Source organism: Heptranchias perlo, chromosome 17, assembly GCF_035084215.1.
Source record: "Heptranchias perlo isolate sHepPer1 chromosome 17, sHepPer1.hap1, whole genome shotgun sequence".
Taxonomy (NCBI): Eukaryota; Metazoa; Chordata; class Chondrichthyes; order Hexanchiformes; family Hexanchidae; genus Heptranchias; species Heptranchias perlo.
Window position 1 is genome coordinate 52,396,316 of NC_090341.1, and position 18,476 is coordinate 52,414,791.

Genomic DNA, 18,476 nt, shown 5'->3' on the forward strand with positions numbered 1-18,476 from the left:
GGTCTAACCAAGGTTCTCTACAAGTTTAACATAACTTCTTTGCTTTTCAATTCTATCCCTCGAGAAGTGAACCCTAGTGCTTGGTTTGCCTTTTTATGGTCTTATTAACCTGCTTCACTACTTTTAGTGATTCTGTACCTTTGTTCCTCTATCCCATTTAAACTCTTATTATCCAAGCAATATGTGGCCTCCTTATTCTTCCTACCAAAATTCACCATCTCACACTAATCTATATTGAAATTAATTTGTCAATTACATGTTATTAACATCTTCTTGCATTTTAACACATTCTTCCTTTGTATTGCCTACACCCCATAACTTTGTGGCATCCACAAATTTTGAAATTGTACTTCTGATTCCTGAGTCCACTGCATTCATGTAAATAGTGAACAACAGTGGTCCCAGCACCGATCCTTGTGGAACACCACTTCCCACCTTTGCCAGTCTGAGTAACTACCCTTAAACCCCAACTCTATTTTCTGTTTTGTAGCCAGTTGGCTATCCACGCTGCTACCTGTCCCGACTCCAAATGCTCTGACCTCAATCATCAGTCTACAATGCGGTATCTTATTAAAGGCCTTTTGAAAATCCAAATATATCACATTTATTGCATTACCCTTGTCTACTCTTTCTGTTACTTCTTTAAAGAATTCAATAAGGTTGGTCAAGAATGACTTTCCCTTTTGAAATCCGTGCTGACTGCTCTTTATTACATTTTCATTTTCTAGATGCTTTTCTATTACATCTTTGAGTAAGGATTCCATTATCTTTCCTACCACCGACATTAAGCTAATTGGTCTATAGTCCCTGGACTTAGTCTATCTTCCTTTTTAAATATAGGAATAACTTTAGCTGTCCACCAGTCCCCTGGCACTATTCCCTTTTCTAATGAATTTTTATATGTATGTAATAGTGCCTCTGCCATCTCTTCCCTAACTTCTTTTACTATGCGCGGATGCAAGCCATCCGGACCAGAGGTTTTCTCCTCTCTAAGTTTGATTAGTTTATCAATTATCTCTCTGCTTTCTATCTTAAATGTCCTTATAACTATTCAATTTTTCAGCCATTTCGCTGTCATTACCTGTGAGTTTATTTTGTGCGTCCCTTAGTGGCCCTATTCCCATCCTGATTTTTCTTTTGTTATTTATGTGTGTGTAGAATACTTTACTATTTATTTTTATATTCCTTGATAATTTAATTTCATAGTTCCTCTTTGCTTACCTAATTATTTTTTTGACATCCTACCTAACCTCTTTGCATTCAAGTTTGTCATCCTCTCCTTTATTGTCAATGTATATAGAGTATGTCTTTTGTTTTTAGTTTTAAACTTACCCTTATATCTATATTCACCCATGTTGTTTCATTATTGGCTAGTTTGTTCTTGGTTTTTTTTTAAAAAAAGAGGAATATATTTCGTCTGAACTCTATTGATCACCGTTTTAAATATTTCCCACTGCTTTTCTATCTCTGTCTCAATTTTTTTTCCCCAGTTTACCTTCCCTGGTTCCATTGTCATCCCCTCAAAATTAGCTTTTTTCCCATCTATTACTTTGGTCTTTGTTATGCTTATGTCTTTCTCAAATCATTATTTTAAACGTTATTATGTTATGATCGCTATTGCCTAGATTTTCCCCTACACTCACTTCTCTTATCTCCTCCAGTTCATTTCCTATTACTAAATCCAGCAGTAATTCCTCTCTTGTTGGACTTCTCACATATTGTGTAAAAAAAGGAGTCATGTACACACTGTAAAAGCTCCATTCCCCTTTCCCTATCGCTTCTTGCCAGTTTATTTGGGGGTAGTTGAAATCTCCCAAGATTATTAAATTGATTTTTTTTTTAAAACTCATTTCATATATTTGCATACATTTTTCTTCCTCCACTTCCTTTCCACTATTAGGTGTTCTATAGAATATACATATTAACGTGATTGATCCCTTCTCATCCTTTGTCTCAATGAATACTTTGCACCGTTTCCACTAAAGAAGAGGATGCTGCCAATGCAGCAGTAAAGGAGGAGGCAGTAGCGATATTGGATAGGATAAAAATAGATTAAAAAGGAAGTACTTAAAAAGTTGGCAGTGCTCAAAATAGAAAAGTCACCCGGTCCAGGTGGGATGCATCCAAGATTACTGAGGGAAGGAAGTAGAAATTATGGAGGCTCTGGTCACAATCTTCCAATCCTCGTTAGGTATGGGGGCAGTGCCAGAGGACTGGAGAATTGCAAATGTTACACCCCTGCTCAAAAAAGGGGAGGGGGGATAAACCCAGCTATTACAGATCAGTCAGCCTAAAGTTGGAGGTGGGGAAACTTTTAGAGACAATAACCTGGACAAACTTAATTGGCACTTGGAAAAGTATGGGCTAATAAATGAAAGTCAGCATGGATTTGTTAATGGAAAATCATGTTTTACTAACTTGATTGAGTTCTTCGATGAAGTAATGGAGAGGGTCGATGAGGGTAGTGCGGTTGACGCTGTGTATATGGCCTTTCAAAAGGCATTATGATAAAGTACCACATAATAGACTTGTTAGCAAAATTAAAGCCCATGGGATTAAAGGGACAGTAGCAGCATGGATACAAAATTAGCTAAGGGACAGAAAGCAGAGAATAATGGTAAACAGTTGTTTTTCAGACTGGAGGGAAGTATAGTGGTGTTCCCCAGGTATCAGCATTAGGACCGCTGCTCTTTTTGATATATATTAATGACCTGGACTTGAGTATAGAGGGTATAATTTCAAAGTTTGCAGATGGCACAAAACTCAAATGTAGTAAACAATGTGGTGGATAGTAACAGACTTCAGGAGGATGCATACAGACTAGTGACATGGGCAGACACATGGCAGATGAAATTTAAACGCAGAGAAGTGTGAAGCGATACATTTTGGTAGGAAGACTAAGGAGAGGCAATCTATACTAAATGGAACAATTTTAAAGGGGGTGCAGGAACAGAGACACCTGGGGGTGTATATACATAAATCTTTGAAGGTGGCAGGACAAGTTGAGAAGACTTTTAAAAAGCAAGTGAGATCCTGGGCTTTATTAATAGAGGCATAGAGTACAAAAGCAAGGAAGTTATGCTAAACCTTTATAAAACACTGGTTAGGCCTCAGCAGGAGTATTGTGTTCAATTCTGGGCACCACACTTTAGGAAGGATGTCAAGGTCTTAGAGAGGGTGCAGAAGAGATTTACTAGAATGGTACCAGGGATGAGGGACTTCAGTTATGTGGAGAGACTGGAGAAGATATGGTTGTTTTCCTTAGAGCAGAGATGGTTAAGAGGAGAACAGTTAACATGAACGGTTTTGATAGAGTAAATTAAGAGAAACTGTTTCCAGTGGCAGAAGGGTCAGTAGCCAGAGGACACGTGATCGGCAAAAGAACCAGAGGCGAAATGAGGAAGTATTTTTTTTTAAAACGCAGAGTTGTTATGATCTGCAATGCACTGCCTGAAAGGGTGAGGGTGGTGGTAGCAGATTCAATAATAACTTTCAAAAGGGAATTGGATAAATATTTGAAGGGAATTTTTTTTCTACAGGACTATGGGGAAAGAGCAGGCGAGTGGGACTAATTGGATAGCTCTACCAAAGGGCCGGCTCAGGCATGATGGGCCGAATGGCCACCTTCTGCACTGTATCATACTATGATGATACGTCAGTCACATCTAGTATATGCCTCCAGCTTTTTTAAAAAGACTCTTTAGGGCTGGTTGTGGATTAGTGTGATAGTAATGCAACCAGCACCTGATGTGTAATGTTTATTTTAAAACATTTTATTCTCAAAAATCTTTTGGAAAAATAAAAAATATTTTCTTTGGGTCGCTTCACATGACCGAGTATGTGCGCCATCCAGAACTTCTCGTTACAATCAAGCCATTAAAATGGACCAGGAAAAATATTAAACTGTCCAAAAAATTTTTTTAAAGAAAAGTCAGAACTCAGACAATGCCAACAAGTTTATATAAAAATAAACCACATGTGGTACAACTTACAAGGCTTGTATTGTGTTGGCGACATTCACAATTTACTGAGGCAGTGCCACTCAGTGGGTATTAAGGCCCAAACTGACAAGCATCGAATTACATCGAAACTACAGCACAAAAACAGGCCATTCGGCCCAACCGGCTTACGCCTGCGTTTATGCTCCACACTCGCCTCCTCCCTCTCTACTTCATCTCACCCCATCAGCATACACTTCTACTCCTTTCTCCCTCATGTTTATCTAGCTTCTCTTTAAAATTCTTCTATCCTATTTGCCTCAACTACTCCTTGTAGTAGCTGGTTACACATTCTTGCCACTCTCTGGATAAAGAAGTTTCTCCTGAATTCCCTATTGGATTTATTAGCGACTATCTTATTATTTATAACCTGATGTATGGTGTTTATTTAAGTAATTTGATTTCAAATGCCCAGAAATGTATGCAATGGGGAAGAGAGAACTATGGCAGTGACATAATTATTTACAATAAGGCAGAATGTTTTGTAATTAAATTCAAACTATTAAATATTTTTGGGTCTCTAGAAAGAGAGTGCTCATTCCAGAAACAAATCAGTCATTTAACAACAAAATCTTCTCCACTGATATTCAGCATTTAAAGCAATCACAATCCCGACTATCGTTTTAGTGTTATTTAGTATCCATATGCCACTGGAAATATACTTAAGCCAATAATCTTTAATGTTGTACAGTATGCTTATGCCATACTCTTAATTCATCCCTTCAAATTGTTCCCACCACCAGCAACAGACCTGTACCCACCAGTACTAAATCCTGATGTTATACAGCTCAAAATATTCTCTTCAGACAGCCCAAATTTAGGATAGCACATATAGTTTAACTTCCACATGTTTTTCACAGCTCAAGGAGACAAAGTCTGAAAATTTCACATGTTGATTAGAATTTTAGTAAAGGTAGTGACAACACTGCTTTTAACCTCAATTATTAATGCAACCTGGGAAATATTATTGATGGCCAGAGTTAAAACATTAATATATTTTAAATCAGGCAAATAACCAGCATGTTGTTCATACTCAGACACATCAACTGCCAGTCACCTCCAAGTGCAACAGACTATGATCAAACACTGTGCTAGTACAGTGGGGGAAGGGGGAATTGAGAACAGACCAAACAATTGAAGTCTGGGATCTGAGGTCCCATTCTTCAAACCCCAGGTTTGCTCAGTTAGAAATATCTCCATTACATGACAACAAACATGCAGGCTTGGACCACGAATCAAACTCAAACTGCACCTGCTATTCTGATTTTAAGAGTGATGCATGGCACAGACAATAAGCTCATGCTGTTAAATACTCACTGGGCTCCCTTAAAGCAGTGACTGTCTGAGCCACTCAAGTCAAGAGGTTCCCAGATTTGATCCCTGGTTTGTACCACGTTAGCTAGTCTTAGGTGGGGAGACTGGAAGGGGCATTAGGATTGGCCTTAATGTCATGCTTTAAGGGAAGGGGGAAAAACAGCCAGGATTCTTGCTCCTGACCGCTATCCACCAATCTTGATCGATGAGTTTGTGCACATGGACTTTGAACGAGAACAGGTTCAGCTTGACCTTGGTCAAATAATCTGCTTACATGCAGGCCCCAGAGGTCCTCTGAAGACAGGTCTGGGGGAACTTCCGGCAGCCCATGGATATACTCCAACCCACTTGAAATCCCAGGGTTTGGGGCATTAGCATATTGTGGGTAATGCCCCTTTCCCTTTTGGCATAATTGAAGGGGCACAGGGAGAGGTAAATGGAGCCTCTATGCCAACCAAAGCTTTCAGTAACCCTCCAAATTCAAATTTGCTGCTATCACCAACAGCAATCCCTTGCCCTGCCATCAACTGCCATAGGGAAACCGAACTTCATGAACTTTAGTGGCCCACTTCCACCACAATCAGCACCCGACAAGCAAGTCACTCGCTTCATGCTTCAATAGGGCATAAACCGTGGTGGGGCAAATTGAGATGGACTTGGCAGAATTATGACAGCATCCCCCCCCAGTCTCCCCCTTCTTTCTGTGACATCCAGACGCAAGGGGCAAGACAGAAGAAGCCTCACTTCTGGCAGAATTTAACTTGCAGGAAGGGGCGGACAGCTGGCGTGACTGGGTTCTGCCCCAAAATTCCTTCCAGTTTACCCAGATTGTGCAATTATTTCCTACCCTACAGGGTGGGGAATTGCAGGGATTCATTGTCTAAACTCATACATGAAGAAAAGCCACTTAGGTGAAGTGCTGGTGGGCAGTCGCCATTTGTGAAACCGCCCCTCCCCCTCCTTCCTCCCTCCCTCCCTCCCAACAGTCAACCCCTCCTGGAGAGATGGGGAGATAAATCAGACCACAAGACATCAAAAACACTGAACAATGAAAACTCTTCACTGAGCAACCACTCAGCACTTTTGCAAGTGGCACATAAAACAAGCCCAAATCTACCTGGGATTATTGTTTATCCTGGCACTTGAGAACTTACGAGCTTTTTTTCTCTTCTTTACATCAAAGTTCCTTAAGACTTTTCCACTGAAGCTGACTGTGTACCCAGTGCCCGCCAATGCCCAGAGTCTCTTAAGTAACACACACACACACACACACACACACAGCTAAGCTGTACCTTCAGGGCGCACTTCTCTCCTGTTTTCTTGTGGACACACTCCAGCACTTTACCATTGACTCCCAGTCCCAGGACGTGAGTGGACACTCGGTAATCATCGATGATGGCGTTCTTCTTGATCTCGGGCCGGGGCTGCGGGTGGTTGAGAAAGCTTGGGGCTCCGGCCCCGGCTGGTTTACTTAACTTGGCTGGCGACGGCGGGGCTGGGTCGTTGCCGTTGTGGAGCATGGTGAGGACAGCACGTTAGTGATGAGTGATCCGGGCGCGGACTGTAGAGCCGGTTTGGGGGGAACATAAAACAAAGAGAGAATGGGAGGGGGGAGGGGGGAGGGGGGGGTCTGTGGGCCAGCGGCTCTGTCCGGCCCTGAACTCAGACTGGAAGTGATACAGTGTCCAGGCTCCGAACTCCGCTGGGGGGCAGGTGCTGCCGCTTTTAACGCAGCCTCGGGACTCCTCGATCAGCTGATTTCCTGAACACGTCAGTTCTGGTGGCCCAGGGCAAGGTCACTTTCTCCAGATAGCAACTCCGAGAGGCAAAATCAGGAGGGGGCAGAGGGGTGAACACACACTCAGCACTCACTCTCTCTCTCTCTCTCTCCCCCTCTGGCTCCATCTTTCTCCAGCAGTCTTCTTCGGAAATGGATAACCCAAGATTTACAAGGTCATCGTCATTCTGAGAAATGATGTGTCTTGTCAAACTTTTTTTTTTTCGCGAGAAGTCAGATGCGAGGGATAGCCCCGCGGGTAGCGGGCTCGATCACTGAGTCTGACTCACCCCAGCCACAGTGCAGCTCTGTCACAGTGTGATTGACTGATTCCCATAGTGGTAGCACTCATGTCACTATGTGAACAGGCAACTTGCACAACTGGTCTTTTAGCGTAATAAAATGTGCCAAAGCGCTTCACAGAAGTGAAAAATACAGGAAAAACGAACTTGCATTTATATAGCGCCGTTTACAACTTCGGTACATCCCATAGCACAGCCAATAAAGTACTTTTGAAGTGTAGTCACTGTTGCAACGTAGGAAACACGGCAGCCAACATACGCACAGCAAGGTCCCACAAACAGCAATGTGTTGAGGGATAAATGTTGGCTAGGGCACTTGGGAACTCCCTTGGTCTTCAAATAGTGCAAATGAATCTTTTACATCTACCCAAGAGGACAGATGGGGCCTCAGTTTAATGCCACCTCAGATAATGCAGCACTCCCTCAGTACTGTATTGAAGTGTCAAGTCTCTGGAGTGGGACTTGAACCCACCACCTTCTGACTTAGAAGCAAAAGTGCTACCCACTGAGCCAAAGCTGACCCTATTTAAATAGACATGGATGTCAATGGGATTGACCAACCATTATAACACAAAGAGGAAAAAGTGAATCTAGTGATCTGCACACATTGAGACAATGCCAGTGATTTGTTTGTCTGAGGATCGTGTGTGGACATAATCTGGAGAGAAGATCCTCCTCCTAAACAAAAGGTAGAGGGAAGGGCAGAAGGGAGAAAAAAAAATGTGGTAAAATTTTACTCACGACCACTGGAGTTATGCCAGGGAGCTGGCGTAACTCCAGCAGAACAATCCAGCTCCATGTGGATAAGATTGGAGAGAATACCTAAAGGAATCATCAAGCATGTCACAGTACTGCCAGCATTCTCTCACGACTTCAATACAAAAACAGATCCTCAAAGTTACTTCTAGCTACAGGTAAAAGATTTGCTGTCAGCAGTTGACTGCTTCCTCTCCTCTGCTGGCAAGGCAACTGTAAAAAGAAAACAAAACTTTTTTTCTGCTCCCTTTATTGTTCTTTGCCTCATTCCACGATAATCTTACCTTCCTGATCCTCCCTCTGCTTGTAATGTTTTTCTTTTTCTTTGCTGGGTATAACATAAGTCTGAACAAACAAACTTGTGTTCCTGTATTCTTGTCCTTTTGCATTCGACTAGAGCTTTTGTCAGCCTTGGCTCAGTGGTCACACTCTTGCCTCTGAGTGAGAAGATCATTGGTTCAAGCCCCACTCCAGAGACTTGAGCATGTATTGCAGGCTGACACTTCAGTGCAGTACTGAGCAAATGCTACACTTTGGGAGCACCTTGAGGGCCCCATCTGCCCTCTCAGGTGGACATAAAAGATCCCATGGCACTATTTGAAGAATAGCAGGAGAGTTTTCCTGGTGTCTTGGCCAATATTTATCCCTCAACCAACATCACTAAAAAAATAGATTATCTGGTAATGCTGTTTGTGGCACCATGCCAGGGCAGTTGGGGGTGAAATCACAGCTAAGCCAAATCAAGCAAGGGTCACTGGATGTTGACTAGCAGCAGGTACCTGGGCTGATTTATCTTCTCCTCCCTAGCCCAGGGGTGTTGAGACCAACTGCAGTGCCCACACTGCCACCATGGCCACAATCGAACTTGGAACCTTTCTGGTTGGTATTGCTCAGTTTCAAATTTCACAACAAACTGAAAATACAATATTTTCATAACAGTGTGCTCTGACATCTGTATTGAATGATTGTGTTTTGTCAGGGATTTAAAAAAAAATAAACACTCAAAATCTCAGACATAGATGGAGTTAAACAACATTCCCTTTAGTTTCCATTCATGTGACAGAGGTGCACCTCATTCAGCAACAACATACAAAACTAAAAGGAGCGAGGGGGAGATAATGTTTGCTTTTTCGAATTTTATAATTCATTAAACATAGAAAGACCCTTCGGTCCATCAAGACCACTCCTGCCATGTACACTCTATCCGATCATGGACTTTACCTCACCCATTTAATCTTGGAAGGGAAAATTTGGCATAAATACTCCCCATTCAATATAGGTAGCCAGCCAAAAGTACAGAATACCCTCACACCTCCAAGATTCATCATGGCCTCCTGCCATCTAGGCATAATTCCTCCCACCCCCAAAACTGTGGAGTTTCTAACCAAGCCACTGGAGTGCGACAAAAGTTTTCAGTGCAACTGAGTTGGGGAGGAGTGCATCTGTGCAAAGAACAGAATTAAAAGGTTGAATGGCCTTTTCTTGTTTAATACTTTCTTCTGTTACCTTATCTGAACCTTTGTGCTAATTTCTCCAGTACAGCAGCCCTCGTGCTGTGTTAATTTTTAAAATGAGCACTCGTGTACTATTTATGATGCAGCTGAATGCAACTATGGGGAGACATTAGCTAATCCAAATTGCACTGTAATATGGTTTGAAAGAGACAGACATTAATCTCCTATGCCAGCCCCATTAGTGACTAAGAATTCATTCATTTTATAACACCAGTGTGTTCCAGAACCAGCAACATCACCATATGGTTTATTAACAGAACAAAAACATTAGAAATTATTTTTTAACAAAGCCAACACTGCACCAGGATATAGGTTCTGTGTTAATGTATGCACTCTCAGAATGGTGTACAGACACAACAATATCTTAGGGACAATACTACATCATTTCTCTGTAACATTAAAACAGTTAAAGGGAGATTTCTTTCTTTTAATTTAGTAAAATGGATTTTCTTACAACGTAATTATTACCAATTACAAGTAGCCGGGAGGCTGCTATCTCATTTTATTGTGATTTAGGAACGTAGGGAATTTCAAGATTGGAAATAAAAGGAAAGACATAAACCAACACAAAGGGATCTGGGTAGGTTTGGAAATGGGTTGATGAGTAGCAAGTGGCATTTAATGTTGACAATTGCAAGGTAATGAGACTAGGGAAGGGAAATAAATCGGAAATGTAAACTAAATGGCCCTTAGTTAAAGGACACAAGAGAGGGATCTGCAGATTCTGATGGATAGCTCATTGAAACCATAGTGCAGCATACGGTGGCAGTTAGAAAAGCTAACTGGATGCATAATCAGATGGATAGAGCATAGATCCTTAAAGGTGAGAATGGCCACACCAGGAGCACTGTGTACCTTTCGGTTGCCCTATTACAGCAAGGATATCCAGGTATTGGAACCAGTTCACAAAAGGACAACCAATAATTAAAAGTTATTCAAAACTGTTAAGGAAATAGATAAATTGAAATATGTTTGAGATTTCCACAAACTCTAGAACCAGGAATCTCAAACTTAGGAGAGGGAAAGTGCACAGACAGTTTAGGCAGCGAGTGGTGAATGTGTGGAATGGACTGCCCGGTGAGGTAGTGCAGAAGAATTTAAAGGAGAATTGAATGGATATTTGAGGTAGTGGGCGATTGAAAGGCATTATGTTTTAGGATGCAGCGAGATGGACTGCCCCTGTCAATTTGGTACAATCTGCAAATTTAAACAGTTTTGTTTCTGTCCCCAGCTCCAAATCATTGATATACACTGTAATGAGCAATGGGATCAGTAGTGATCCCTGAGGCACCCCGCTAGTGAACCCTTGCCATGTTGACCCAGCTTCATTTACAACTACTCTTTGCTTTCACTGATTTAGCCAATATTCAATCCATCTCAGAGGCTTACCCGCTATTCAATGCCTTTCTACCTTTTAGACTAATTGCTTGTGTGGCAAGGTATCAAAAGACTTGCTGAAATCGAAATAAATTTCATCCACAGAATTTTCATTGTCAATGAGATCTGACATTTTCTTGAGGAACTCTAGTAAATTTGTTAGGGAAGACCTCTCTCCCGTAATTCCCTTGCTGACTTCCTCTTACCATACCATACCTATTTAGGTGCATCAAAATATCCCCTCTTTCAATTAGAATGCCTTCTAATACTTTACCCATAATGGTTGTTAGGCTCATAGGCTTGTAGTTTCCTAGGTTCTCCCTTTGCCCATTTTTAAGTTGATTTTCTAATCCTTGGGCACTATTCCAGTTTCCTATGATTTTTTGAAGATAGCAAGGGCATGATTAATTTTACTGGCCACTTCTTTGCGAAGTGCACGGTCTCTGTGAACACAGAAAATAATTCATTTAATATATTTACCATCTTTTGATCACTTGATACCACGTTATCTTTGGGATTTTCCAATGTCCCCACCTTCTCCACCTGCTTACTACAGAAATACATTAGATTTCTTTTAATGTTTTCTTCAATCCTAACCTCACTTTCTATTTTAGTCCTCCTGATCAGTTTCTTAACCTCCTTTATCTTGTTTTTATATTTGTCTTGGTTCACCATGCTACCGGTGGCTTTATACGTTAGAGCCTCCCTCTTTTTTCGCCCTTACTCCCCATGTTATTTCACACATTGGTCTTTTCCCTCACTTACCTTTCTTCTCTAGTGATATATATCTGTTCTGTACACTATTTCTAAACATGGTCCACTTTTTCCCCCCTCTAACAGATCAATCCAGTGCAGTTTCCTTAGTTCATATTTCAACCCCTTCAAAATCTACCTTTACAAACTTGAATGTTTCTGTTTTAATCGTCCATTTTTATCATAAGCCTAACCTTAAACTCCACCATATTGCAGTCATTGTTGGTAAGGTGTTAGCTGATGCTGACCTGCTTTATCTCCTATCCCCTAGTTCGTACATAATATCAGGTCCAATAGCACCCCGCGCTTGTGGTTCCTTGCCAATTGTTCCATGTAACAATCCAATATTGTATCCAGGATCGTGCTTCAGGGCATTCTGGAGGGGGAGGGTGAACAGCCAGTAGTCGTGGTCCATATTGGTACCAACGACATAGGTAAAAAAAGGGATGAGGTCCTGCAAGGTGAATTTAAGGAGTTAGGAGATAAATTAAAAAGCAGGACTTCAAAGGTAGTGATCTCAGGATTACTACCGGTGCCACGTGCTAGTGAGTATAGGAACAGGAGAATAGACAGGATGAATGCGTGGCTGCAGAGATGGTGTAGGAGGGAGGGATTTAGATTCCTGGGACATTGGGACCGGTTCTGGGGAAGGTGGGACCTGTACAAGCGTGACGGGTTACACCCGAGCAGGACCGGGACCAATGTCCTCGCGGGGGTGTTTGCTAGTGCTGTTGGGGAAGGTTTAAACTAGAGTGGCATGGAGATGGGAACCTGAGCGGGGAGTCAGAAGGGAATAAAATTGAGAGCAGCAAGAGAGGGGAAGACCCAGGGGAAATCTACAATACAAATAGTACAAACAGTTGTTCAAGAACAAGTGAAAGGGAAAAGCGTAGAGCAGCGGAAAGAAAGTGTACTTTAGGCACGACAGATAAAGTAAAAACTAGAAGGCGTAAGGCGATTAACCCAGCATCAAAGCTGTGGCAGGGGGTTGGGAACCTGAGCAGGGAGACAGAGGAAAGCGTGTCAGGAAGGGACAGAAGGTATGGAGTAAAAGGTAAAGTGTTAAAAAAGGAAAAAGCAGGAACTAAGTGTCACAAAACATATTTGAAAGTTCTTTATCTGAATGCACGTAGCATTCGTAACAAAATGGACGAGTTAACGGCACAAATAACTACGTATGGGTATGATCTTGTGGCCATTACAGAAACATGGCTGCAGGGTGACAACAACTGGGAATTAAATATGCCAGGGTATTTAACAATCAGGAAGGACAGGCAGGAAGGAAGGGGAGGTGGGGTGGCTATGTTAATAAAGGAAGGAATCACTGTAATACAGAGAAATGATATTGGGACTAAGGATCAGGATAATGAAACAGTTTGGGTAGAGATAAGGAATAATAAGGGGAAAAAAACACTAGTGGGCGTAGTATATAGGCCTCTGCAACTCTGCTGGAAGAAGTATTAATCAGGAAATAGTCGGGGCATGTAATAAGGGAACAGCTATAATTATGGGGGATTTTAACCATCATATTAACTGGACAAATCAAATTGGGCAGGGCAGCCTTGAGGAAGAGTTTATTGAGTGTATTAGGGATGGATTTCTTGAGCAGTATGCAACTGATCCTACAAGGGGGCAAGCAACCTTGGACCTGGTCCTGTGTAATGAGCCAGGATTAATTAATAATGTCCTAGTTAAGGATCCCCTTGGAATGAGTGACCATAACATGGTTCCATCCCATATCCAATTAGAGTGTGAGAAGGTTGGTTCTCAAACAAGCGTACTGAGCTTGAATAAAGGAGACTATGATGGTATGAGAGCGCAATTGATTAAAGTGGACTGGGAAAATAGATTAAAGGGTAAGACGGTACATGAGCAGTGGTGTTCATTTAAGGAGTTATTTTACAACTTTCAAAAAAAAAATATTCCACTGAGGAAAAAAGGGTGTAAAAGAAATGACAGCCATCCATGGCTAAGTAAAGAAATTAAGGATAGTATCCGACTAAAAACAAGGACATATAAGGTAGCCAAACTTAGTGGGAGGATAGAAGATTGGGAAGTCTTCAAAAGACAGCAAAAAGTAACTAAAGGATTGATTAAAAAAGGGACGATAGATGATGAAAATAAATTAGCAAAAAATATAAAAACAGATAGCAAGAGTTTCTACAATTATATAAAAAGAAAAAGGGTGGCTAAGGCAAACATAGGTCCCTTAGAGGATGAGACCGGGAAATTAATGGTGGGAAACATGGAGATGGCAAAAATGCTGAACAAATATTTTGTTTCAGTCTTTACGGTAGAGGACACTAAGAATATCCCAACACTGGACAAACAGGGGGCTCTGGGGGGGAGGAGCTTAATACGATTAAAATCACTAAGGAATTGGTACTCAGTAAATTAATGGGACTCAAGGCAGATAAATCCCCTGGACCTGATGGCTTACATCCTAGGGTCTTGAGGGAAGTGGGGATTGTGGATGCTTTGGTAATAATTTTCCAAAATTCTCTGGACTCGCAAAGGTCCCGGCAGATTGGAAAACTGTTAATGTAACACCCTTATTTAAAAAGGGTAGTCGGCAGAAGGCTGGAAATTATAGACCAGTTAGCCTAACATCTGTGGTGGGTAAAATTTTGGAGTCTATTATTAAGGAGACAGTAGCGGAACATTTGGATAAACATAATTTAATAGGACAAAGTCAGCATGGCTTTACGAAGGGGAAGTCATGTCTGACAAATTTGCTTGAGTTCTTTGAGGACATAACGTACAGGGTGGATAAAGGGGAACCAGTGGACATAGTGTATTTAGACTTCCAGAAGGCATTCGACAAGGTGCCACATAAAAGATTATTGCTCAAGATAAAGAATCACTGGATTGGGGGTAATATTCTGGCATGGGTGGAGGATTGGTTATCTAACAGGAAGCAGAGAGTTGGGATAAATGGTCCATTCTCAGACTGGCAACCAGTAGCCAGTGGTGTTCCGCAGGGGTCGGTGCTGGGTCCCCAGCTCTTTACAATCTATATTAACGATTTGGAGGAGGGGACCGAGTGTAGCATATCAAAGTTTGCAGATGATACAAAGATGGGAGGGAAAGTAGAGAGTGAGGAGGACATAAAAAACCTACAAGGGGATATAGACAGGCTGGGTGAGTGGGCGGAGATTTGGCAGATGCAATACAATATTGGAAAATGTGAGGTTATGCACTTTGGCAGGAAAAATCAGAGAGCAAGTTATTATCTTAATGGCAAGAAACTGGAAAGTACTGCAGTACAAAGGGATCTGGGGGTCCTAGTGCAAGAAAATCAAAAAGTTAGTATGCAGATGCAGCAGGTGATCAAGAAGGCCAACGGAATGTTGGCTTTTATTGCTAGGGGGATAGAATATAAAAACAGGGAGGTATTGCTGCAGTTATATAAGGTATTGGTGAGACCGCACCTGGAATACTGCATACAGTTTTGGTGTCCATACTCAAGAAAAGACATACTTGCTCTCGAGGCAGTACAAAGAAGGTTCACTCGGTTAATCCCGGGGATAAGGGGGCGGACATATGAGGAGAGGTTGAGTAGATTGGGACTCTACTCATTGGAGTTCAGAAGAATGAGAGGCGATCTTATTGAAACATATAAGATTGTGAAGGGGCTTGATCGGGTGGATGCGGTAAGGATGTTCCCAAGGATGGGTGAAACTAGAACTCGGGGGCATAATCTTAGAATAAGGGGCTGCTCTTTCAAAACTGAGATAAGGAGAAACTTCTTCACTCAGAGGGTAGTAGGTCTGTGGAATTTACTGCCCCAGGAAGCTGTGGAAGCTACATCATTAAATAAATTTAAAACAGAAATAGACAGTTTCCTAGAAGTAAAGGGAATTAGGGGTTACGGGGAGTGGGCAGGAAATTGGACATGAATTTAGATTTGAGGTTAGGATCAGGTCAGCCATGATCTTATTGAATGGCGGAGCAGGCTCGAGGAGCCGATTGGCCTACTCCTGCTCCTATTTCTTATGTTCTTATGTTACCCAACCCATGACATTGTTTGACCTAGGCCTCCATGATACCCATGAAATCTTGACCTCCCACTCCAGCAAGGATCTCCAGGTCTCAATTGTTATTCTTAAGACCCCTAGCAGTCATATCTAGAACTTTGAGGCATCAACGTATCTTCCAGAAACCTTTCCATTCTATGTGTTTTGTGGAGTGCAGTCAGCTGGTCCTTGAGCTCAGCATTCCTCTTCTCAAACAATCCAACTCTCTCATGCTTCATGCATATGTACACCTCTTGGATACTTTGCAGATCCAAGGTATCCCACATCTTGCATGCCATCATTAGCTTAGCTCCTGATCAAGCCATTACTATACTCCTAACGTCTATGCTAGTCTAGACTTAACAGAACAGGTATAAAAGAACCAAAGTTAAATTTCAATTCTACATTTGAATACCAGGTTTATGGATTAAAGAAAAACATTTTTAAGTGTATTTCTGTTCTCATCAGAGTGAGAGATATTATTTCTGGAAAATGGAACTGTTACAAATTTCGGTTTTGCTTTCGATACTCTCTCAGGATCAGATTCACTGGTCTTCCCCAAAAATGGACCCTGCGTCCCTTACAAGTGGGACTTTAATTTAATGTGCAATATCGAATCATATGATAGCATGACCTAGCTGAGGGAGAGGGGATAACAAGGAAATCGCCTTGTTACATGGACTAGATAGTGTAATCACCCACATTTTTCCAATCTTCCAACAGGAGGATCGATTGACACCTTATTGAAGCAAGACCAAATGCAAATCAAAAAATGAGCTTATTTTGTAATTGTTAAGGGAATAAACAAATAAACATTTGTATTAAATCTGACTGTACTTCTACTTGGTTCTGTATGACTCGACATAGCAAAGAAAACAAATAACACCGTGTAGTCCCTGTTAGCAGGTTTAATTTCACCTTTCTGACCAAGGCTTGCTCTGGGCTGGGCCAGCTGTTTCCTTAAGGAAGATATGCCTCCTGTCTGTCCCCTCAGCAGACCTTCTAGAAGAGACTCTTTGCCATGTGGTCACTTGACTTTTTGGTTCCCAACTGGACAGAAATCAGCAGCTTAATTTATGACTCTCTCCCTGTCCTGAGGTTGTCTAGTAGGGCTGCCAATTAAACCAGCTACCACTCTCCCTGGGTGGGGACCCCAGAAACTATCTCCTGCTGTTTCTTCAATGAATGGGACCATCCCAAGATAAGGAGCCTGGATGGCTCATAGCCATATCAGCATGAGCACCCAATTTCTTGTCTGGAGTAAGTTAATGACTCTCATCATCTCAGGCAAGAGCGGTATGCAAGTAGCATCACTTCCCAAACTGGTTTGTCTGGCTTTGAATGTAAATCCTCTCCACCCTTAGCCTATGGTTGCTGTGGGGATTTTAATCTTTTGTGAACTAAATTAGTAGTAACATTTTAAATCAAATTATGACAGGTACACTTTGTTTCTGGCACCCAACACTCCTAGGTCAGATATAAATACAGAGTAAAGCTCACTCTAAAATGTCCCCTCAATCACTACCCAGTCAGGTATTGTGTAGCTAAGCGCATAGTAAAGTTGCCCAATTGAGTAGTCCCACAGAAGAAAAGAGAAGAACATGCATTCAGAACATCCCAAAGCACTTTACAGCCAATGAAGTACTTTTAAACTGTAGTCACTGTTGTAATGTAGGAAACATGGAGCCAATTTGCACACAGCAAGGTTCCTCAAACAGCAATGTGATAATGACCACACAAGATTGGGAGAGATTGGTGCTCTAGAGTAAGAAATAGTACAGTATTAAGTGGGATTAGACTAAGAGAGAAATCGAGAAGGTCTAAGGTAGGCTTAGAGTGCATGTGTGTAAACACACGAAGCGTGGTAAATAAGGTTGGTGAGCTGCAGGTGTAAATAGCCACATGGGAATATGATGTAGTGGCGATAACGGAGACCTGGCTCAAAAAAGGGCGGGATTGGGTACTAAATATTCCTGGATACAAGGTGTTCAGGAAAGATAGGGAAGGAAGAAAAGGTGGAGGGGTGGTGGTGGCAGCATTGATTAAGGAGTATATTGCAGTGCTGGAGAGAGAGGATGATCTTGATGAGTCAAGCACAGAATCTATTTGATTAAAGTTAAGAAACAGTAGAGGCACCATTACACTACTGGGTGTATTCTATAGGCCACCAACTAGTGGGAAGAATATAGAGGATCAAATTTGCAGGGAAATTACGAAGAGATACAAAAACTATAGAGTAGTGATAGTGGGAGACTTCAACTATCTTAATATAGACTGGGATAGTAATTGTGTAAAGGGCAAAGAAGGGGAGGAATTTCTGAAGTGTGTCAGGAGAACTTTCTTGATCAGTATATTTCCGACCCAACGAGGAAGGAGGCATTGCTGAATCTGGTTCTGGGGAATAAGGTGGGTCAAGTGGAGCAAGTGTCATTGGGGAACATTTAGGGAACAGTGATCATAGTATCATAAGGTTTAGATTAGTTATGGAAAAGGACAAGGAGCAATCTAGAGTAAAAATACTTAATTGGAAGAGGGCCAATTTCAGTGGGTTGAGAACAGATCTGGCCCGGGTAAATTGGAATCAAAGATTGGCAAGAAAAACTGTAATCGAATAATGGGTGGCCTTTAAAGAGGAGATGGTTTGGGTACAGTCTAGATACATTCCCACA

General features: G+C 41.7%; 1 protein-coding gene across 2 annotated transcripts in view; it reads right to left on the minus strand.

Annotated features, from left to right (window-relative positions):
* The window catches only part of LOC137334310 (MAP kinase-activated protein kinase 2-like), a 101,387-nt gene extending 94,178 nt beyond the window's left edge, over nt 1-7,209 (minus strand). The window contains exon 1 of one of the 2 annotated variants that reach the window (XM_067998998.1): nt 6,605-7,209. In XM_067998998.1, the coding sequence (XP_067855099.1) occupies nt 6,605-6,832 (228 nt within the window). In that variant the 5' untranslated portion in view covers nt 6,833-7,209. The remainder of the gene's footprint in view (nt 1-6,604) is intronic. The other variant, XM_067998999.1, reaches the window with a different exon arrangement.
* Between the last annotated feature and the right edge of the window lie 11,267 nt (nt 7,210-18,476).